Source organism: Aotus nancymaae, unplaced genomic scaffold, assembly GCF_030222135.1.
Source record: "Aotus nancymaae isolate 86718 unplaced genomic scaffold, 86718_ANA_hifiasm-v0.15.2.pri h1tg000012l, whole genome shotgun sequence".
Taxonomy (NCBI): Eukaryota; Metazoa; Chordata; class Mammalia; order Primates; family Aotidae; genus Aotus; species Aotus nancymaae.
Window position 1 is genome coordinate 48,783,070 of NW_026988423.1, and position 23,673 is coordinate 48,806,742.

The 23,673-nt window shown below is 48.3% G+C and overlaps 1 protein-coding gene across 12 annotated transcripts in view; it reads right to left on the bottom strand.

Annotated features, from left to right (window-relative positions):
- The window catches only part of STYXL1 (serine/threonine/tyrosine interacting like 1), a 55,579-nt gene that overhangs the window by 27,610 nt on the left and 4,296 nt on the right, over window positions 1-23,673 (bottom strand). For 5 of the 12 annotated variants that reach the window (XM_064375685.1, XM_064375684.1, XM_064375677.1 and 2 more), the window contains exons 2-3: window positions 9,519-9,625; window positions 6,712-6,773 (exon numbers count right to left, since the gene is read on the bottom strand). In XM_064375685.1, the coding sequence (XP_064231755.1) occupies window positions 6,712-6,773; window positions 9,519-9,625 (169 nt within the window). Of the gene's footprint in view, window positions 1-6,711; window positions 6,774-9,518; window positions 9,626-10,677; window positions 10,772-23,673 lie in introns of those variants that run through there. The other 7 variants (XM_064375686.1, XM_064375683.1, XM_064375688.1 and 4 more) reach the window with 4 other exon arrangements.

Consider the following 23,673-nt stretch of genomic DNA (forward strand, 5'->3'; position numbering starts at 1 on the left):
CAACCAGAGAGTAAAAATAAATAAACAAAAAGCAGGAGATGCAATTCTTGCCTCTGATAAAGTAGACTTTAAAGCAACAAAGATCAAAAGAGGCAAAGAAGGACATTATATAATGGCAAAAGGATCAATGTAACAAGAAGAGCTAACGATTCTATAGATCAAAGAGACAGAAAATTAACAAGGACATCCAGGATTTGAACTCAGACCCGGAACAAGTAAACTTAATAAACATTTATAGAACTCTCCACTTCAAATACACAAAACATACATTACCACCTCACACCTATTCCAAAAGTGACTACATAATTGGAAGTAAATCACTCCTCAGTAATCGCATAGCATTTCATAGGTTTAAATGAAATATTGGTTGGCTGCTTGTTTGTTATTTTCTTCCCTTATTCCTTCCTGTCTACATCATTAAGTATAATTATTGGTATAAAAGAGGTTTTCAATACCCATTACTAAACTGCATTCTAGCCTGGGCAAGAAAGCAATACTCCCATTCTCTCTCTCTCTTCCTTTTTCTTCCTCTTCTTCAGTCTTCTTTTTCTTTCTTTCTTTAAAAAAAAAAAACACTCAAGAGAAGTCTGTTGGTGGGCAGGTTTGGTTGGGCAGAGACTCCTTGCATACCAGCACTGGGGGGAGCTAAGACTGCATTCTCTTGCCTGACTACAGACACAGGCCCAGAAGCACTTTGACAGTGGATGGAGAGTCTGTTAAATCCCTCTGCAACTATGTCTCCTTCTGATAAAAGCTGACCACAGCTGACTGGATCAGAGAGAAGTGCCTGACCAAAGAACGGCTGGTCTGCTGACTGGTCCACAGCCTGTTAGGTGCCCTGGTGTCAGAGAAACTGTGGTCAATTGAATTGTGACATCCTTTCTCATAGAGAGGGTGTTTGGCATGGGAGACTGAATCTAGAAGCACCAGACTGGATGTGGGGGTTTGCGCCTGTAATCCCAGCACTTTGGGAGGCCAAGGCAGGAGGACTGCTTGAGGCCAGGAGTTTGAGACCAGCCTGGGCAACACAGCAAGACCACTGTCTCTATGAAAAAAAAAAATACAAAAATCAGCCAGGCATGGTGGCATGTTCCTATAGTCCCAGCTACTCAGGAGGCTGAAGTGGGAGGATCACTTGAGCCCAGGAGATGGAGGCTGCAGTGAGCTGTGATTGTGTCACCGCACTCCAGCCTGGGTGACAGAACAAGACCCTGTCCCAAAACAACAACAAAAAAACAAAACAAAAGACACCCAAAAAGAAGGCAGTAGGTAGACAGTGTGTAGAAGCAGAAGTCATGAGTGAGCAGAAGAAATGAGATGAACTAGAAGATCAAATATGGCTAGTCATGGTGGCTCATGCCTATAATCCCAGCTGCCTGGGAGGCTGAGGTGGGAGGATTGCTTGAACCCTGGAGTTCACTGCAAGGCTGCAGTGAGCTATGATTGCAACACTGCACTCAAGCAGAGTAAGACTCTGTCTCAGAAAAAAAAAAAAAACAAACAGACACTGGATAAGATGTACTACCAATTTGATCAGGAGTACGCACAAAAGAGGGACTTATTGGCAGATAACACTCCAGGCAAGGCAAAGATGCAGCTGGTTTCCAAACCTAAACCAGCTGGCTTTAGGACCCAGAGGCCCTAAAGGCCAGATCTCCTTTGAGCTCTCCTTCTCTCCCCTTCCCCCTGCACACTGACTTCCCCTTCTCAGAGGATTTCCTCCAGAGGCTTGAGCCACACACCCCGGCAATGCTCAGACTCCTGGCTTCCCAGTTCTACCACCAGGCTGGACAGAGATACCCTTCTCTAATTCCAATTCTGATTGGCTCAGCTTTCATCCCAGACCCATGACCAATCACTGCAGCCAGGGTCCTGGTTATGATTTTATGTTGCTTTAGAGACAGGGTCTCACTGAGTTGCCCAGGCTGGACTGCAGTGGTGCAGTCATAGCTCATTGCAGCCTTGAACTCCTGGGCTCAAATGACCCTCCAACTTCAGCCTCCTGAGTGGCTGGGATCATGGGCATACACCACCACGCCTGGCTAATTTATATCTCTCTCTATATATATTTGAAGATACAAAAAAGTCAGGTGTGGTGGAGTGCACCTGTAGTCCCAGCTACTCGGGAGGCTGAGGTGAGCAGATCGCTTGAGCCTTGGAGGTGAGCTATAGCTGCAATGAGCTATGATTGTACCACTGTACTCCAGCCTGGGTGACAGAGCAAGACAAAGCAAGACCTGTCTCAAAACAATAACAACAAGGCCAGGTGCAGTGATTCATGCCTGTAATCCCAGCACTTTGGGAGGTCAAGGCAGGCAGATTACCTGAGGCCAGGAGTTCGAGATCAGCCTGGCCAACAGGGTAAAATCCCATCTCTACTAAAAATACAAAAATTAGCCGAGTGTGGTGGCGCATGCCTGTAGTCCCAGCTACTTAGGAGGCTGAGGCTGAGGCAGGAGAATGGCTTGACCCTAGGAGGTAGAGGTTGCAGTGAGCCGAGATCACATCACTGCACTCGAGCCTGGGTGACAGGGTGAAACTCTTTTTCAAAACAACAACAACAACAACAAACACTCAAAAAGAAGGCAGTAAACAAATGCCTTCTGGGGTCCCACTATGTTGTCCAGTCTGGTCTTGAACTCTTGGACTCAAGTCTCAGACCAGCTCAGCCTCCGAAAGTGTTGGGATTACAGGCACAAGCCACTGCGCTGGGCCAGGATGTTATTTTAGAGAGTGCCACTAGAAACCCATGGTTTGAGCAGAGAGAGGAGAATTTGCCCCCCAAAAGGGGGAGGTATTGGGCAGAAAAACAAAAGATGTTCACCACACCCACTTTTTGGGAAAGAGACACCACCATATTAAAAATACAAATCAGGCCAGGCCTGGTGCTCAGGCCTGTCATCCCAGCACTTTGGGAGGCTGAGGAGGGAGGATCGCTTGAACCTGGGAGTTCAAGACCAGCCTGGGCAACATAGCAAGACCCCATCTCTACAAGAAATACAAGTTAGCTGAGTATGGTGGTGCATGCCTATGGTCCCAGCTACTGGGAAGGCTGAGGTGGGAGGATTGCTTGATCCTAGGAGTTCAAAGCTGCAGTGAGCAGTGATGGTGCCACTGCACTCCAGCCTGGGTGACAGAATGAGACCCTGTCTCAAAACAAAACAAATAAAAACAGGCTGGGCGAGGTGGCTCACGCCTGTAATCCTAGCACTTTGGGAGGCCAAGGCAGGCAGATTGCCTGAGCTCAGGCATTCAAGACCAGCCTGGGCAACGCGGTAAAACCCCATCTCTACTAAAATACCAAAAAAAAAAAAATTTTGCCGGGTGTGGTGGCACAGGCCTGTAGTCCTAGCTACTCGGAAGGCTGAGGTGAGAGAATTGCTTGAACCCAGGAGGCAGAGGTTACATTGAGCCGAGATCGTGCCACTGCACTCCAGCCTGGGCGAGAGAGCGGCACTCCATACAAATCAATGGTAGGACATATCCTGTTTTCAAAAAATGTTACAGTATGGGATACACATGCATCACAGAAGCAAGGAAACGTGGCAGCACAGGGCTGCTGAGGCGTCAGTGAGAGTGGACGTGTACTGCGGATGAGGCTGGAGAGAGATGTGGTCAGATCCAGGAAGGCTGCGAACACGGAGCTGGGAGCCTTTCTGTCCTGCTGGGGCTGGGGATGCCCTGAAGGCCTCGATCTGCAAACTGGGACGTTAGGGAGGGAAGGCAAGAGCTATCAGCCTAAATGAGAGGCACTGAGGGGCAGAGGCGGAGAGAACGTCTCTTTCCCAGAGCAGGAGGTGCTGCCAGAATCAAAGAAATGCACAGACTTGAGAGCTCAGTGGGAACAGAGGCCCATATACCACGAGGGGCTCTGAACAGGTTGAAGAAAGAGGCCTTTAATGGGGATTAACAGTGAGATGGTGGGCCGGGTGCGGTGGCTCACACCTGTAATCCCAGCACTTTGGGAGGCTGAGGCAGCCGGATCACTTGAGATCAGGAGTTCAAGACCAGCCTGGCCAACATGGCAAAACTCCATCTCTACTAAAAATACAAAAATTAGTCGGGTATGGTGGCAGGTGCCTGCAACCCCAGCTACTTGGCAGACTGAGGCAGGAGAATTGCTTGAACCTGGGAGATGGAGGTTGCAGTGAGCCGAGATCGCACCACTGCACTCCAGCCTGGGCAGATAGAACAAGATTCTGTCTCAAAAAAAATAAAAGACAAAAAGACAATAATGATGGATTGGGACGGGGAAATATCCTGGAAAAATATACCCTGCCCATGCTCCCTGCCGAGTCATTGAGTTATGCGTAGAAAAAGGAGCAGAGATGGGGTGCATAAGAGTACACAGCGGAAATGGGGAGTAGAGGAGAATTTTTGAAGACAAAATTTTATTTTATTACTTTTGAGACAGGGTCTTGCTCTGTCACCCAGGCTGGAGTGTAGTGGTGCAATCAACCTCTTGGGCTCAAGCGATCCTCCCACCTCGGCCTCCCAAGTAGCCAGTACTACAAATGTGCACCACCACACTGAGCTAATCTTTCGATTTTTTTGTAGAGACAGGAGTCTTGCTACGTTGCCCAGGCTGGTTTTGAACTCCCGGACTCAAGCAATTCTCCCATCTTGGCCTCCCAAAGTGCTAGGATTAGAGGTGTAAGCCATCATGCCCAGCCCACAATTTTAGAAGTAAACTTGACAGGACTGCTAATTGCACATGCATATATCATTGCAGCTCTAAGTTCCAGTGAAATCTCTGGCAAGAAAGTACCCTGACAGATACGGAGATCAAGGAGTACAGACCAACAGTTATCTTCAGGTGGCAGAAGGAGAAAATGAAGGTGAACCAGCTGGGCACAGTAGCTCACACCTGTAATCCCAGCACTTTGGGAGGCTACAGGCAGATGGAACACAAAGGCAGGAGTTTGAGACCAGCCTGGCCAACATGGTGAAACCCTGTCTCTATTAAAAATACAAAAAATTAGCTGGGTGTGGAGGTGCATGACTGTAATCCCAGCTACTCAGGAGGCTGAGGCAGGAGAATTGCTTGAACCTGGGAGGTGGAGGTTGCAGTGAGCCAAGATCGCGCCACGCCATTGCACTCCAGCCTGGGGGACAGGACGAGACTCTATCTCAAAAAAAAAAAGAAAATGAAGGTGAACCAAAGAGATAGAAAATAATAGAGAAGTCCAAGAGAACCTCCAAGTGAAGGGCAGAGAATGTGATCAGGACTGAGGAGGACAGAGACAGATCCTGGGTGAAGGTGGCCAGGCTTCGCAATGACTGGAGGGAGAAGACACACTGGAGGTATGGGGAGAATTCTCACTGTAGTAGGGGATGTGGTGACTGCAGGGCTCTGTCCACTTCTCAGGAGAGGGAAGGGAAGATGGGATGGGATGGGAAGGAAAAAAGGGAGGGGTTTCCATCTTTGGATTATAGCCAGTTATCTCTGGAGTGTATTGTCTGTTTGGTGACTAGAACAGAAGGTCTGTAACAGCCTGGGCAACATAATAAGATCCTGTTTAAAAAAAAAAAAAAAAATTTGCCTAATGGCAGAAGTCTGTAGTTCCAGCTACTCAGGAGGCTGAGGTGGGAGGATGGCTTGAACCCAGGAGTTCAAGCCATGATTGTGCCACTGCACCCCTGCCCGGGTGACAGAGCAAGACCTTTCCCTAAAAATTAATTTAAAAAATAAAACTCCAAAAATAAAGATAAAAATGAAAAAAATAAAATAAAAACAACAAAAACAGAAAAAATAACTAAAAAGAAAAAAAGAGAGAGAAAGTTCCATGAGGGCAGGGATGAGGTCAGGCTGTTATATTCTGTTGTGTTCCCGAGGTCTGGAACAGTACCTGGCACATCAAGGAATTAAATCAATATCTGGCCAGGCCTCGTGGCTCACAAGTGTGATACCAGCGCTTTGGGAGGCCAGGGCGGGAGGACAGCTAGAGCCAGGAGTTCAAGAGCAGCCTGGACAACACAGTACAACCCCATTTCTACAAAACAATCCAAAAATTAGTCAGGCATGGTGGCAGCCCCTTGTAGTCCCAGCTACTCTGGAGGCTGAGCGGGTTAGGATCGCTTGAGCCCAGGAGGTTTTTTGAAACCGAGTCTCACTCTGTCACCCAGGCTGAAGTACAATGGTGTGATCTCAGCTAACTGCAACCTCCGCCTCCTGAGTAGCTCCTGAGAAATAAAGTGATTTCTCCTGCCTCAGCCTCCTGAGTAGCTGGGACTACAGGCGTGAACCATCACACCCAGCTAATATTTGTATTTGTAGTAGAGATGGGATTTCACCATGCTGGCCAGGCTGGTCTCAAACTCCTAATCTCAGGTGATCCACCCACCTCGGCATCCCAAAGTGCTGGGATTACAGACATGAGCCACTGCATCTGGCCAAGCCCAGGAGTTTAAGGCTGCAGTGAGCTATGATCGTGTCACTGCACTCCAGCCTGGGTGACAGAGCAAGATCCTGTCTCAAAAAAAAAAAAAAAAAAATCAATATTTGTCTAATGGAGTGTTGATAATTATTGGGGGATGGGAGGATACCTGAGAAAATGTGTGAGAGTGAGAGGTGTGGAAGACCACCATGGTGGACGCAGAGAAAACAGTCCAGCCTCTGCTGCCCGCTGGATTGAGGGTAAAACCTCCCCTTCTTCCCCAGCTGGCTGCAGTGTAGCCAGCCTACCTCAGATCCTGGCTCTGCCCACGTACCTTCTTCACGTGAAGGGCTGTAATCACGTGGCTCTCGTCATATTCCCGTTTGGAACGGACATCTGGAAAGGAAAAGTATTTAACTAAGAACTGAATTTGCAAAGGAGCACATGACCAAACTACTTAGAGGACTTCCATCGTCATCAACATCTATTTGTTGGGCAGCTAAGGGATAGTCATTGTTGGTTTAAAACTTGAGATGCAGGGCTGCGCGATGGCTCACCCTTGTAATCCTAACACTTTGGGAGGCTGAGGCGAGTGGATCACTTGAGGCCAGGAGGCCTGGTCAACATGGCAAAATCCTGTCTCTACTAAAAATACAAAAATTAGCTGGGCGTGGTGGCGCATGCCTGTAATCCCAGCTACTCAGGAGGTTGAGGAAAGAGAATCACTTAAACCTGGCAAGTGGAGGTTGAGGTGAGCCAACATCATGCCGTTGCCCTCCAGCCTGGGCAACAGAGCAAGATTTTGTCTCAAATAAATAAAGAAATGGAGGAAGCAAGGGAGGGAGGGAGGGAAAGGAAGAAATCAAATTTGAAGTGAGCTCACACTAAATCCCCATCCAGGCTGGAGTGCAGGGGCATGATCTCAGCTCACTGCAACCTCTGCCTCCCAGGTTCAAGCGATTTTCCTGCCTTGGTCTCACAAGACGCTGGGATTACAGGCATGAGCCACCGCACCTGGCCTCTTAACAGCTTTCTAAAGCAGCAATCCCCAGCTTCTTTAGCACCAGGGACCAGTTTAGTGGAAGACAATTTTTCCACAGGACAGGACTGTGGGGTTGGGGATGAATTGGGGATAACTCCAGCGCATTACATTTTTTGCGTATTTTATTTCTATTGTTATGACATTGTAATATATATTGAAATAATTCTGTAACTCACCACCACGTAGTATCAATGGGATCCCTGAGCTTGTTTTCCTGCAACTAGACAGTCCCATCTGAGGGTGATGGGAGACAGTGACAGATCATCAGGCATTAGATTCTCATAAGGAGCATGCCACCTACATCCCTGGCATCTGCAGTTCACAGTAGGGTCACACTCCTATGAGAATCTAATGCTGCAACTGATCTGACAGGAGGCGGAGCTCAAGCAGGAATGTGAGCGAAGGGGCGTGGCTGTAACTACAGGTGAAGCTGCTCCTCACCTTCTGCTGTTCAGCCTGGTTCCTAACAGGAAGACTGGTACTGGGGGTTGGGGACCCCTGCTTGTTTTCTTGTTTTTTTTTCTTTTTTGAGACAGGGTCTCACTCTGTTGCCCAGGCTGGGAATGCAGTGGTGCAATCTCGGTTCACTCCAACCTCCACCTCCCAGCTTCAAGCAATTCTCCCGCCTCACCCTCCCGAGTGTGGATAACCCCCAACATGGGCACTGAGGAAGGAGAGCTGTGCAAAACCCAGGCACAATTAGTACCTGAAGAATATATTAGTTTAAAGTGTTATTACTCAGTTATTTCCTTTTTATAATCCTTTATATATAATCATGTATTAGTTTACAGAATTAGTGCCTGAAGTATAACTTACTGCTTACATGTATCTAGCTTATATAATCATACTTAGTACTTAGATCTAGCATACTTAGTTCTATATAATCTTTCTATATAATCATATAGGTATTGTAGTCAGAGCTGTACTGACACATTTAGTGCTGATTTATAGAATCCTTCTATATAACCATATAGTAGTTTATAGTAGGAGGAATGCCTAGAGCAGTCACAGAACAGAAGCAGTATATGGGAAAAACAGCCAGACCAGGACAAGAACCAAAGACCCAGGCGGTGGCGTCCCTGCCTGAAAGGGCATACGCCGTATGGCAGGCTTGGAGCAAGAGCCTCTCCTCCGGATAAAGGAGTTGTAGTACCTTGCATCCAGTTCCTGTGGAAAGTAGGCCTCAGGCCTGAGATCCTGGAAGTAACCGAGGGAGAAGAACCCCTCTGGTGTGACCAGTCACGGCGGCTGTACACCTTCAGCCTTTTCTCGCTTCTGTGCTAGCTCAAATTATCCTCCCATAAAGTATCTTAGAGAAGAGCACAAGTCTGTCAGCTCCCACTGCACTGGTTTACAGCATCTTTCTATAAGAATCCTTTGAAGTCTCCAGCCCCCAGATAAGAAGTGTTGCGCATGACACCTGTTGCACACAGCCCACCTCCTTGTCTCAGTGACCTAATGGGGATGGACCCCCTTTTTCTACACAACCCTCTACTACTGTGCACGGCACGCCCCCCTACTGCGCACAGCCCACCTCTCTGCCCAGGTGACATAATGGGGTGGCCCTCTCACCTGCTACTCATGTGATTATGTATGCCCTATCATTAAGCCTGTAGATGACCTCACTCACGACCCTTCCCCCTGCCTTGTACCCAATAAATACAGATGCTTCTAGATGCTCGGGGCCTCGCCTGTCTCCACACATAGGTGGTGCGGCCCCCCGAGCCCAGCTGCTCTTTTCCAGTTTTTCTGTGACCCGTCTCTTTCTTGGATCCTGCGCTTCAGCACAGCTATAGGGGACACCCCACGACCCTGTGGGGCCAACAGCCCTACACCGAGTAGCTGGGATTACAGGTGTGCACCACCATGCCTGGCTAATTTTTTAATATTTTTAGTAGAGGTAGCGTTTTGCCCTGTTGGCCCAGCTAGTCTTGAACTCCTGGCCTCAACTGATTCACCCACCTCGGCCTCCCAAAGTGCCAGGATTACAGGAGTGTGCCATCTCACCTGGTCCAGGGACCCCTGTTCTAAAGTCATTCATTCCCCCTCCCAAAAGGACACTGTGTTCAACCTCCCCCATTTTTTCCCCAAGTACTTACCCAATAAACAGAGATAGTTGGGTTCTGTTAATCTGGATAGTTTTGTGACCTGATTCAGAATGTTGTAAAGCTCTGTCGGTTCACACAAAACCAAACGAGGCATCCTACTGGGAAGAATTAGAATGCACAGCGTAACACACCTCTTTCTATTTTAGATGAGTGATTACAAAGTAATATATTGAATTCAGCTCCTTTTTTAACATCCTTCAAACAAAGATGACAGTAATCATGCAAGTGATCAGGAGTGCTTCAAAACTGTGTAGTGAAATGTGTGCAGAGGAGAATAAAATCTTAAACACAACATATCTAGCCAGGTATGGTGGCTCACGCCTGTAATCCCAGGACTTTGGGAGGCTGAGGCAGGTGGATCAATTGAGGCCAGGAGTTTGAGACCAGCCTGGCTGACATGACAAGACCATCTCTACTAAAAATACAAAAAACTTGGCCAGGTGAGGTGGCTCACACCTGTAATCCCAGGACTTTGGAAGGCCGAGGCGAGTGGATAACCTGAGGTCAGGAGTTCAAGACCAGCCTGACCAACATGGTGAAACCCTGTCTCTACAAAAAATACAAAAATTAGCCAGTCATGGTGGTGAGCGCTTATAGTCCTACCTACTCAGGGGGTTGAGGCAGGAAAATCACTTGAACCTGGGAGGCAGAGGCTGCAGTGAGCTGAGATCACATCATTGCACTCCAGCCTGAGGGGGGCAGAGTAAGATGCTGTCTCAAAAATAAATAAATAAATTAGCCAGGCATGGTGGTGCACACCTGTAATCCCAACTACTCGGGAGGCTGAGGCACAAGAATCACTTGAACCTGGGAAGCAGAGGTTGTAGTGAGCCAGGATCATGCCACTGCACTCCAGCCTGGGTGACAAAGACTCAGTCTCAAAAAAAAAAAAAAAGTAATATATTGAATTCAATTCTTTCTTAATATACCTTCAAATAAAGATGAGCATAATCATGTAAGTGATCAGGAAGGCTTCAAAAATGTGTAGTCGGCTGGGTGCGGTGGCTCACACCTGTAATCCCAGCACTTTGGGAGGCCAGGGCGGGTAGGTAGATCACCTGAGGTCAGGAGTTTGAGATCGGCCTGGCCAACATGGTAAAACCCTGTCTCTACTAAAAATACAAAATTAGCTAAGTACAGTGGCAGGCACCTGTAACTCCAGCTACTCAGGAGGCTGCGGGAGGAGAATCACTTGAATCCAGGAGGCGGAGGTTACAGCCAAGATCGTGCCACTCCATTCCAGCCTGGGCGACAGAACAAGATTCCATCTCAAAAAAAAAAGTGTAGTGAAATGTGGGCAGAGGAGAATAAAATCTTGAATACAACGTATCTGAGCCATATACATATCACATGAGCTGTAAAACAGCTGCCAATTCATTTGTTCATTTAGCAAATAATTACTGAGCACCTACGATGTCGCAGGCATTGGAAATAACTATGGTAAACAAATCTGCCTTCATGGAGGTTACAGTCTGGCATGAAATGCAGACACTTGGGGAAAGAATTGCAAGATGTAAGAGCACTATAAAAGATCTTGAGGCCATGCATAGTGACTCATACCTGTATTCTCAGCACTTTTGGGAGGCCTAGGCAGGAGGAGGCCTAGGCTGGATCCCAGGAGTTCAAGACCAACCTGGACCACATAGCAAGACCCTGTGATACAAACTAGCTAGGCATGGTGGTGTACACCTGCAGTCCCAGCTATTCAGGAGGCCAAGGTGGGGGGATTGCTCAAGCCCAGGAGTTCAAGACCAGCCTGGACAACATAGTGAGACCCATCTCTACAAAAAAATTTTAAAAGTTAGCCAGGTGTGGGTGGCACATGCCTGTGGCCCCAGCAACTCAGGAGGTTGAGGTGGGAGAATCACTTGAGCCTGGGAGGTGAGGTTGCAGTAAGCCATGATCATGCCACTGCAATCCAGCCCAGGCAACAGAGTGAGACTCTGTCTTGGGGGGAAAAAAAAAAGATCAGCTGGGCATGATGGCTCACACCTGTAATCCCAGCACTTTGGGAGGCCGAGACAGGAGGATCACCTGAGGTCAAGAGTTCAAGACTAGCCTGCACAACATGGTGAAATGAATCCCTACTAAAAATACAAAAATTAGGTGGGCGTGGTCACATGCACCTGTAAAACCAGCTATTTGGGAGGCTGAGGCAGGAGAATTGCTTGAACCCAGGAGGCGGAGGTTGCAGTTGGCTGAGATTGCACCACTGCACTCCATCCTGGGTGACAGAGCAACTCCACCTCCAAAAAAAAAAAAAAAAAAGAAGGATCCATTGTCACAGGAGTACCTAAGAAGACGAAGTTCTCACCTAGTTGGAGGAATGGGCCAAGGGTTGTTAGGGATGTGACTGCTAAACTGAGACAGGAGGCTGGGCAAGAGGAGGAGGGGAGAGAGGGTGAAACAGAGGATAAGGACATTCTCCTGGGGGCAGGTGCAAGTGCAGTATCTGGGAGAGTTCAAAGGAGCCTGGTGTGGCTCCACTAAGAGCTGGATAAGACACTGCAGGGGCCAACACAGGTCGCCTCTGTGTTAGGGATCCCAACAGTCACTGCTGGCTGGAAAATCGCTGGTGTGTACAGAGCTAGGCTTGAGTTGAGTTCCAGTTGGCAGAGCTGCTCTTGGAACACTGCCTCCTGGGCCCAATTGTTTCTGGAAGGGTCAGGCCTCTGCGGCAGCTTCCTGCAGGAAGGCTACCTTTTATTTTATTTTTGAGACAGGGTCTTGTGCTATCATCCAGGTTGGAGTACAGTGGTATTGAAGAGAGAAAAGAAAAATTAATAAAACATAATATAAATTTTTCCTATACAAGCAAACTTCCCTGAGTCCTTCCCCTTCCTGTGGAATTGCACCTTGCCTTGCAAGTTTAAGTTTATAAATTCTTGTATTCTTTTCTCTATAGCTGTTAACTGTAAGTTTCTGTAACACAGCAAAGGGCATAAGAAATGCCTAAGCAGGCTAGACTCCAGCCTTCTAGGTGCTGTAGTGGAGGACAACAGATAAGGCCCATGCTAGAATCCTTGAGGTCTACAGATAGCATGCATCTGTGCTGCATAGCAAAAGTTACATGTAAGCCTGAGTTATGTGCCTTGTCATTGCTTGATAAATTGTCTTTGTTCTGCACCTGCAAATTTATTTTTGTGCCACTGTATACTTCATGTATAAAAAGTCAAGCTCTGTCTTTGTGGGGTATGCAGCCATTTTGGATGTGAATCTGAGCTGGGCCGGTGTACCTCTAAAATAAACTCCTTCTGCAACCTCAATGGTCTCTCCCATCTCTAAAATTCTGCAACATGTCTAGGGGCTCATCTGAGACTGGAGATGACGGGCTTGCTGTCTGCTTTGCCTGTGAGGCCAGGGCCCCGAGTCGAGGGAGACCTGAGAACCTAGGCGCCACCGGGAGGCTTCTCTCAAGAAGATCAGCTCTCCCAAGTCCCGGTGCCTTCCCTAGGCAGTGCAGAGGAACTGGGAAGAGGCTGCAGAATGACTTTAGGATCAGCGTGCTTTAGGAACCACAGTCAGACATTTGGGGCTTAAAGAAAAGGAAAGGAGGTCTGGAGCTTCAGTCACCTTCCAAGGAAGTGACTAGTAACCCTACCTAGTAGGACTAGGGGAAGCAAGAGTGGCTCCCGATTCAAGTGAAACTCACCTAACCACAACTTGATCAGCTTCAGTGATTATTAATGCAACCCAGTAGGGCTGGGGGAGGAGAGAGCAGCTCACTAATTTGGATGAAACTCACATACCCACCAACATAGAAAAGGAAAGGCAAAAACTGGGAAGAGGAGGTGTGTGAAAGAGATGGTTCTAGGAGGAACCAATGTGGGAAGTGACATGGGGAGACACAGGTCCCTTAGGGTGGACTGTGCGCTCTGAGGCAAGTGTAGGACTGACCAGATCTAGGGCGATTCCACATATGGCCGATAGGAGCTGCCCTATGACTGCAGCTGTTGTGGAGGGATTAAGGCACTCTCTTGGCTAAGCAGTGCCTGAAACTCCTGTAGTGGGACCTGAATTGGCTTGTCCAGAACAAAAGGCTGGGTGATAGAGTGCCACAAGGGAGGAGATGGGAGGAACAGCGTTGAAACCAGCTCCACTGGAGTGCATGCTGAGTAACTTTAAAAAAGGATTTGGAGGAGATTACGGGGTTAAACTAACTCCTCAAAGGCTAAGAACTCTGTGAACTAGAATGGCCCTCTTTCAATGTCGGGTGGCCAGCTGAAGGGACAATAGATTGTGAAGTGGTTGACTGTATGTATTAGGTAGTGACTGGGGTCGGAGGACAATCTGGACACCCTGATCAGTACCCATACATTCACTCCTGGCTAAATGTAATACAATTAAACCCCAAGTGGCTCCAGCCCTATCAGTCAGTGTACTGTAAGACTTTAGTAGCTCCAGCTGAATCCAAGGCAGTAAAGGAAACCACATTGCCCCTTACCCAGAAAGTAGGAAAGGGGAAGCAGGAAAGACAAGAAAAACCAGTCCTACAAGCCCGTCCAGAGGAGAGAGAATGCCCACCCCGTTATGTACCAATATAACCATCTTTGGCTAATCTGAGGCAAGGCGAAAGGAAAAGCAGCTGGAGAAGCAGGTTGCGCCACCCCTTGGCAAGGAATGGAAATACATACCCATAGAAACCAAGGAAATGGGAAGAAACAGTTCTAGTAGACTCCAGCCCGGCCACACCCAAGCCTTGCAGATGCCCCTCTGGGAGACTAGGTCACAAATTTACCAGGATTCTGAGGGCCAAGTCAGAGATGGGGAAAGGCTCTTTACCCACAAGCCCTCCACCACTGACATCCCAAACTGGAAACAACACACCCCCTCCTACACGGAGAAGCCCCAAGCCATTACTGATCTAATGCAGTCTATCTTCTTGACTCACAACCCTACATAGGCAGACTGCCAGGAGCTCCTGTTCACGCTGCCCATTAACAGAGGAGCAGCACAGAGTAACCCAGGCAACCCTCCAATATCTGGAGAGCAACGCCCCAGTAGGCACAATTGATGCCCACCAATATGCCAAGGAGCATTACCTGATGACAGATCCCCGGTGGGACCCCAGTGAGGCAGAAGGGTGACACGCCTGCGAGCATTTAGGGAGGCCCTTCTAAATGGAATCGAGGCCACAGGGAAGAAGGCCCTGAATATGGGGAAAGATTTCCGAGGTCCGTCAGAAGGCAGCTGAAAGCCCGGGTGGGTTCTACGAAAGGCTCTGTGAGGTATACCGACTCTACACTCCATTTGATCCAGAGGCAGCAGGAAGTCAGTTCATGGTGAACGCAGCCTTTGTTAGTCAGGCTCAGAGTGATATTAGGAGAAAGCTCCAGAAATTGGAAGGGTTTAAGGTGTGACTGCCACTCAGCTCATACAAGTGGCTCACGAAGTGTTCATCAACCAGGAGGAAGAGGCAAAAAGGGAAGCTAGGAGGGAAACAGATCAGAGGCTTAAACGAAAGGCCAACCTGCTAGTGGCGGCCCTCACAGCAAGGGGAGCAAATGCCATGAGGGGTCACAGCCATGGTCGAGGACGAGAGAGAGGTTTAATTCGAAAAGATTTTGAGTATTGGCCTAAGATAGGGAAAGATCAGTGTGCGATACACAAAAGGAAAGGACACCAGAAGAATGAATGCCCGGAAAGGGAGGCAGGCGACAGTAATAAGAGACAGAAAAAGACACAGAATCAAAAAGCAAGACGCTGCACCCTACATGATCAGGATGCCGACCTCATCAGTCTGGCAGGAGCTGAGAGCTAGGAGGACTGAAACAGACCTGGCTCCATTTCTTTAGGCCCCCAGGAGTCTATGGTCAGAACAGAGGTAGGGGGCCAAGAAACAGACTTCATGGTAGACACAGGTGCTGAACACTCAGTAGTAACTCAACCAATTGGAGCATTGACTAAATCATGCTACTATAATTTGGAGTCACAGGCGTGGCAGAGAAAAGGCCTTTCTACCCATCAAAAGGGTGTGTTATTGGAGGATGGGAAGTCCAGCATGAATTCTTATACCTCCCGAACTGCCTGGTCCCTTTGTTAGGGAGAAACCTGCTTCAGAAACTACAGGCACAGATCTCCCCTAGATCGGAAAGAAATATAACTTTAGATCTCACCAAGCCTATGGCCATGGTGCTAGCCCTGACTGTGCCACAGGCTGAGGAATGGAGAGTGCACACTAAAATGATGCAGGCGCCAAACTGCCCCATATCCCCAGAGGAAGAAACCTAGGCTAATAGATGAATTGCTGGAGGTCTGGGCTGAAACTAACCTGCCTGGGTCAGCAGTAAATCATGCTCCAATTGCAGTAGAATTAAAACCAGGTGCCACCCCTGTCTGACTCTGTCAGTACCCCTTGCCTCATGAAGCCATCAGAGGTATATGTAAACACACAGAACAACTTCAGAACCACGGCATTCTGGTGCCACGCCAGTCCCCCTGGAACACTCTGCTCCTACCAGTGCAGAAGCCAACAGAAAAACCTCATATACCAAGAGTATATGACCACAGGCCAGTATAGGATTTGCGAGCCATTAATGAGGCTACAGTCACTATTCATCCAGTAGAGCCAAACCCCTACACTCTAATAACTCTTATTCTGGCAAGTGCAGCCTGGTTTACCGTGCTAGATGTAAAAGATGCCTTTTTCTGCCTCCGTCTAGCACCCATAAGCCAACCATTATTTGCCTTCCAATGGGGCAATTTTCAACTCACTTGGGTCAGACTTCTGCAGGGGTTTAAGAACTCTCCCACCATCTTCAGGGGAAGCATTGGCAACAGATCTTAAGGCCTATGCTCCTCTCAACAAAGAGAGTGTCCTATTGCAGCACGTGGATGATCTTCTCTTAGCAGCCCCAACCCTAGGAGATTGTTACCAAGGGACACAAAGACTGCTCCACCTGTTATGGAAAGTAGGATATAAAGCGTCAGGAAAGAAAGCCTAAGTCTGCCTGAGAAGTGCTGGGTACCTAGAATTTAGCATAAGCCAAGGGAAGCAAAGTCTAGGTTTGCCCTGGAAAGGCTGTTTGCAGCCTTCCAACCCCAGCCTGCAGGTGTCATACAACAGTTTTTAGGGCAGCAGGGTTCTGCTGTATCTGGACTCCAAACTTCTCACTTACAGCAAAGTCCTTAAATGAAGCCACAAAACGGGGGGAAAAGAACCTTTCCTTTGGGGAACTGAACACGAAAAGGCATTTAAATGAATTAAGCAAGCCTTAAACTGAGGCTCCAGCTCTAGGACTACCAGACATGACCAACCCTTTCTTCTTGTACGTACATGAACGGAAAGGAATGGCCACTGGGGTCTTAACTCAAGTCCTAGGATCTTGGCACTGCCCAGTAGCCTATTTATCTAAATAATTAGATGTAGTGGCACGAAGATGCCCCCCTTGCTTTAAGGCATTGGCTGCCATAGCCCTGTTGGTGAAGGAAGCAGACAAACTGACCGAGCCGTTTCATCTCCCGAGCCGTGTGTGCAGCACCGGACTGTACCAGTGCCGCACTCAGTCCTAACCTTAATGGATCAAAGAGGACACCACTGGCTGTCAAATCCAAGGAGGACCCAAGATCAAGGGCTCTTATGCGAGAATTCTCACATAACTCTAGAGACCATAAAGACCCTCAACCCAGCCACCCTGCTTCCCATAGAACCAGGGGCCCCGCACCTTGAGTGCACAGAAACAATAGATGAAGTGTTCTCCAGCCAGAAGGATCTTACGCCCCGTCCAGGACCCAGATGAGAATACTTCACTGATGGGAGCAGCTCCATAGAGGCAGGAAATCGGTGGGCTGGGAATGCAGTATTAACTTTGGACTCAGTAACAGAAGCCCGATGCTTGCCAATAGGAACATCAGCCCAGAGAGCAGGATTAATAGCTTTAACCAGAGCATTATTACTGGCAAAGGGCAAAAGAGCCAACAGATACACTGACTCCAAATATGCATTTGCCACCCTGCATGTGCATGGGAATATCTATAAAGAGGGCTCTTAACAGCCCAAGGGACAAAGCATCCAGAAGAAATTTTGCAGCTTTTAGATGCAGTACAGGCACCAAAAGAAGTAGCCGTTATATGTTGTAAGGGCCACCAAAAAGCAGGAACATCGGAAGCTGAAAGAAAAAGCAGACAGGGAGGCCAAGCGGGCAGTGTGGGTGGTGCCCTGCCATCCCACACAGGGGCCAGGAAGGCTGCCTGTGCCATGACCCTCCTCCCCAAGACACTGTTCACCACCTCCCAACTCCAAATGACAAGGCATGATTTGCTCGGGAAGCAGGGAATTATACTAAAGAAGGATGGTGCAAGTTTGTAGATGGGAAATCAGCCATTCCTGAGGTAACAGCCCCCAAATTTGTGAAACAATTCCACCAAGAAACTACCGACTTTCCCCCATTGCCATGTCCTTACTCACTAGCCAAAGAATCGTCTATGGTCCTCTAGATAAAAACCCCGCCCCAGGGATCTCCTTCTGTAGATCCTTCTTCTCAAAGCGGGGAATCTACCTGGTCAGGCAGGAACTGCCCCTCACCCACTGGTAAAGTGCTGGAAGGATGAGAGCAGTCCCTGAACCAAATGGCATGATTCTGAGAGCAGACACGTCCCTGTGAACTGAAATTAGGGCACCTCTAGCCTTGGGTAAATTGAGGACTTAGCACGGGTAACCATCCCATTTGGTGCTACTCTGAACCCTGAAGAGTTTATTTATTTATTTGAGACAGTCTCACTCTGTTCCCCAGGCTGGAATGCAGTGGCACAATCTCGGCTCACTGTAACCTCCACCTCCTGGGTTTAAGTAATTCTCCTGCCTCAGCCTCCCGAGTAGCTGGGATTACAGACACGCGCCACCACACCCGACTGATTTTTCTATTTTTAGAGACAGGGTTTTACTGTGTTGGCCAGGCTGGCCTCAAACTCCTGACCTCATGTGATCTGCCCACCTTGGCCTCCCAAAGTGCTGGGATTACAGGTGTTAGCCACCGTGCCCGGCCCCTGAAGAGTTTAGATGTCCTTGGCTCCACCATTTGGGCCCTTAAGGATATTCTGATGTATCGTGAATTTACATAAAAATATTAAAGTAATATAGACGAGTTTTTGCCAGAACGATTTTCCTTTGTGAATCCATGAAGCCACTTTAATTCCTTAATTGATTTTCTGTATGTCACAATTAGCCAGTTTCCATTTTTTTCACCTTCAATTTTGATTAAATATATTTCTCCCAAGATCAAATCTTTTCCATGTGAATTTTTTTTGGCGGGGGAGGAGTTTTGTTTTATTTTGCTTTGAGCTACCTCGCCCAGCCTGTATTAATTACTTCTATCAAGTCTCATTTTCATGGTGACCCATTTAAAACAGTAGAGTCAAAATGGCAAGTTTAAGACATCCTCCTTCATGCGGGACTCTAAACACAGCACAGCTCTTCTTAAGAGACCTTTGGTGGAATGTGGTAGCTCACACCTGTAATCCCAGCATATTGGGTGTCCAAGGCAGAAGATCACCTGAGTCCAGGAGTTCAAGACCAGCTTGGACAACACAGTGAGAGCCTGTCTCTACAAAAAAAAAAAAGTTTAGGTCAGGCACAGTGGTTTACACCTGTAATCCCAGCACTTTGGAGGCCAAGGCAGGCAGATTACCTGAGGTCAGGAGTTTGAGACCAGCCTGACCAACATGGTGAAACCTCATCTAAAAATACAAAAAATTAGCCTGGCATGGTGGCAAACGCCTATAATCCCAGCTACTCAGGAGGCCGAGACAAGAGAATCACTTGAGCCCAGGAGGCAGAGGTTGCAGTGAGCCGAGATTGCACAATTGCACTCCAGCCTGGGTGAGAGTAAGACTCCATCTCAATAAATAAAAATAAAAATAAAAAATTTAAAAATTAGCCAGGCATGGTGGTGTGCACCTGTAGTCCTAGCTACTGGGGAGGCCTAAGCAGGAGGATCGCTTGAACAAAGGAGTCTGAAGTTGCAGTGAGCTGTGATTGCACCACTGTGCTCCAGCCTGGGCAACAACAAAAACTTGTTTCAAAAACATAAAAACCAGAGAGAGAGAGAGAGAGAGAGACTCTCAGAGCGCTTAGTGTGATAGTTCTTGCAGAGGGATGGACAGGCAGGTGGATGAGGTGGTCAGAGACTACTTTGTAGGGATCTGTCTTGCTGAGGGTGAAAGACAGACCTTTCTATGAACTGATCCCTCTGAGAAATCCACATAGCTTTCTGGGGGTACAAGCAAAGCCACTTACTTTTTTTTTTTTTAGATGGAGTCCTACTCTGTTGCCCAGGCTGGAATGCAGTGGCACGATCTTGGCTGAAACCTCCACCTCCCAGGTTCAAGTGATTCTCCTACCTCAGCCTCCTGAGTAGCTGCAGTTACAGGTGTGTGTCACCATGCCCAGCCAATTTTTTTTTTTTTTTTTGAGACATAGTCTCGCAGCACTGTCGCCAGGGCTGGAGTGCAGTGGCGCGATCTCTGCTCACTGTAACCTCTGTCTCCCAGGTTCAAGCGATTCTCCCGCCTCAGCCTCCCAAGTAGCTTGTATTACAGGCGCCCACCACCAAGCCCAACTAATTTTTTGTATTTTTAGTAGAGACAGGGTTTCACCATGTTGGTCAGGCTGGTCTCAAACTCCTGACCTCAGGTGATCCGCCCACCTCAGCCTTGCAAAATGCCGGGATTATAGGTGTGAGCCACCATGCCCAGCCCAAAGCCACTTACTGTCAAGAAAGCAGGGTGCCAGCACAGGCCTTGTCCCTGCAGACAGTACACCCACCGAGGGAAGGTCTTTCACCTTCCATATGATGACCCGGGTTCATATGTGGCTTTCTCCCTGAGTCAGCCCAGTGGTCCAGAAGCAGTTAGGCTGGCAAGCTCCCCTCCAGTGACAGCATGTGTCTATACTTGGGGACAATGGCCAACTGGGAAGGGATGTTTCATTAGAGGTTGCCAGAGCCTGTGACTAAGCAGGGACCCAGCCAGATCCAGCTCATCTCCCTACCTCCCTGTGTCTGCTCAACACCCAGAAAACTTCCACCCTGACTGACAGCGGAGGTGTCAGAGGCTGGGCCTGACCACAGGCTTCTCGTAGGAGCTCTAGGACACCAAGGGCTTGACACAGTGCTCAGCTGCCAACCCATCCCAAACCCCCAGACAGTCCAGGTGGGCACGATTGATGGGCATTTGCTTCTGGTGGAGAAGAGACAACACTTGATGATCCTGGAGAAGCCAGACCATGAGCTTCACTTTGTGATCCTGGCTCAGGCTGAACAGCACAGGTTAAGAATCAGAGTCCACAGTCAATCCCCACCACTGTTCTGGTTCTCGGTGGTAAGCTCAGGCTGTGCCAGGATGACCAAGGCTTAAACACAGTGACAGGCATCAGGCATTAATGCCCTCACCTGTAAGCCGAGATAATAACACACACTGGAAAAGCTATAGGATCATTCCTATAGCTTTTGATGGAAAGTTATATGGAAAGCTATATGGAAAGCTTTTGAGGAAAAGCTAAATGATGTCAATTGCCTAGCACTGGGCCTGACACATAGCGGGAGCTTAGGAAACAGCAATTCCTTTACTCCTACCCTCAGTTTCTTTCCCCAAAATAGCAGCTCACTCTGTTGGAAGGCTGGCGTGCAGTGGCACAATCATGGCTCACTGCAGTCTCAAGCTCCTGGGCTCAAGTAATCCTCCCACCTCAGCCTCCTGGGTAGCTGGGGCTACAGGTGCGTGACACCACACCTCATAAAGTTTTTGTTTTTATTATTATTTATTTTAGAGACGTGGTTTCACCACGTTGGCCAGGCTGGTCTCGAACTCCTGACCTCAGGTCATCTGCCCACCTTCGCCTCCCTAAATGCTGGGATTACAAGCGTGAGCCACCGCACCTGGCCAAGTTTTTATTTTCTGTAGACAGGGTCTCACTTCTGGAAGAGAACCATGGGGAAGAACAGAGAGGTTTGAACGAAGGAATGTGAGGTGTTTGGTTCTGTGGGATATGAGCCTCTCCTGTCATCCCAGAAAAACCCCCCTACTCCCTAAGTGACATCAAGGCTGTCAGGACCAGCTTTATGTTTGGGAATTGAATGTTGCCTTGGGAATTGATCATCACTCACTGCAGCCTCAAACTCCTGGGCTCAAGTGAACCTCCCACCTCAGCCTCCTGAGTAGCTGGGACTACAAGTGTGTACCAGGCTGAAGTGCACTCACCACAACCACTGCTTCCTGTGGTTCAAGCAATTCTCCTGCCTCAGGAGAATTTATCTTGAATTAAAGTCCTAGTTTTGATTATTAATGTGAACTGAACATTGTGGCTACTGCATTAAGTCTGTCCTGGTAACCAGATGGAATCCAAGGGCAAAGATTAGAAGACAGCTGTTTTATGATTTAACTCTGCTTCTTGACTATGGAAACTGCTTGTTCAATTCAAGTTTCACTTGCAAAGCACCAGGTAAAATCAATGACTACCACACAGTGCTTGATACAGCAGCCATTAAGACTATCGTTAATTATCTTGGTATATCCTCAGAGGCAGGTAGGAGCTGAATGTGAGGCTTTTTCCTTTAAGATAGGGTCTCATTCTGTCACCCAGACTGGAGTGCAGTGGTGCAAACACAGCTCACTGCAGCCTTGACCTCCCAGGCTCAATCCTCCTGCCTCAGCTTCCTAACTGGGACCCCAGGCACATGCCTGGCTAATTTTTATGATTTGTAGAGAGAGGGTCTCCCTGTGTTTCCTAGGCTGGTCTCGAACTCCTGGGCTTAGGCGATCCTCCCACTTTGCCCTCCCAGAGTGCTGGGATTCCAGGCGTGAGCCACACTGCACGGGCCAAATGGGAGGCTTCCCTAGCAGTCAAGTTGTTTGGGATGGCCCAAGTAGAAGGCTTAGGAGGTGGTGAGTTCCTCTTCTGTGGAGATGCTGACTTGGGAGGGATGTGAAGGAAACCGAGTTCCAGGTGTGGGAGTGAGTCTGAGAATCTGTGACTCCAGTTGATTGCTCATGGTCTCAACTCTACCCCTCGATAGAGGTGACTTCCGCCCTGGCCTCTCTGTTTCAATCCCCCATTTCCTTTTCTTTTTTCCTTAAATGAGACAAGGTCTTGCTCTGTCACCTGTGCCAGAATGCAGTGGCACAGTCATGGCTCACTGCAGCCTTGATCTCCCTAATGGCTTGAGCTCAAGCGATCGTTCTACATCAGCCTCTTGGGAAGTTGGGACTACAGACACACACACACCACTATGCCCAGAGAATTTTTGTACTTTTTTTTTTTTTTTTTTTTTTGGAGACAGTTTCGCTCTTGTTGTCCAGGCTGAAGTGCAATAGTGTGATCTAGGCTCATTGCAACCTCCACCTCCTGGGTTTAAGTGATTCTCCTGCCTCAGCCTCCTAGGTAGCTGGGATTACAGGCACCTGCTACCACACCCAGCTGATTTCTCACATTTTTAGTAGAGATGGGGTTTCACTATATTGGCCAGGCTGGTCTTGAACTCCCGACCTCAGGCAATCCATCTGCCTCCCAAAGTGTTGGGTTTACAGGTGTGAGCCACCGCGCCTGGCTGAATTTTTGTACTTTTTGTAGAGGTAGGGTTTTGCCATGTTACCCAGGCTGGTCCCGAAATCCTGAGCTTGATTGTCTGCCTTGACTGCTCAAAGTACTAGGATAACAGGCATGGGCGCAGCCCAGTCCACTGATAGTTCTATAGGGCTAACTCAGCATCACTCCCAATTCTAAAATGGAGCTCTTTATTTTTCCTCCAGCCAGCTCTCCTTTGGCATAACCCGACTTCCCTCTTTCAGTATGTATTTCTCACATTCCTTTCATTCATTCCTCAAACCCAGATGAGCACAGACTAACCCATTCTTCCCATGAGACCTCTCCCACACTGGTCCTACCCTCTCCATTTCTATGGCCACCACCATAATTCAGACCTTTGTCACCTCATAAAACAGATTCCTAAACAATCTCCCTGCCCTCCTTTTTTTTCTTCCCTGGGAATCCTTAGCATACAAGGTCTGTCTAATATTCCGCAAACACAGTTCTGGAGGTGTCATAAAAGTCTTCGATTGGCCAGGCATGGCGGCTCATGCCTGTAATCTCGGCACTTTGGGAGGCTGACTCCGGCAGACCACTTGAGGTCAGGAGTTCGAGACCAGCCTGGTA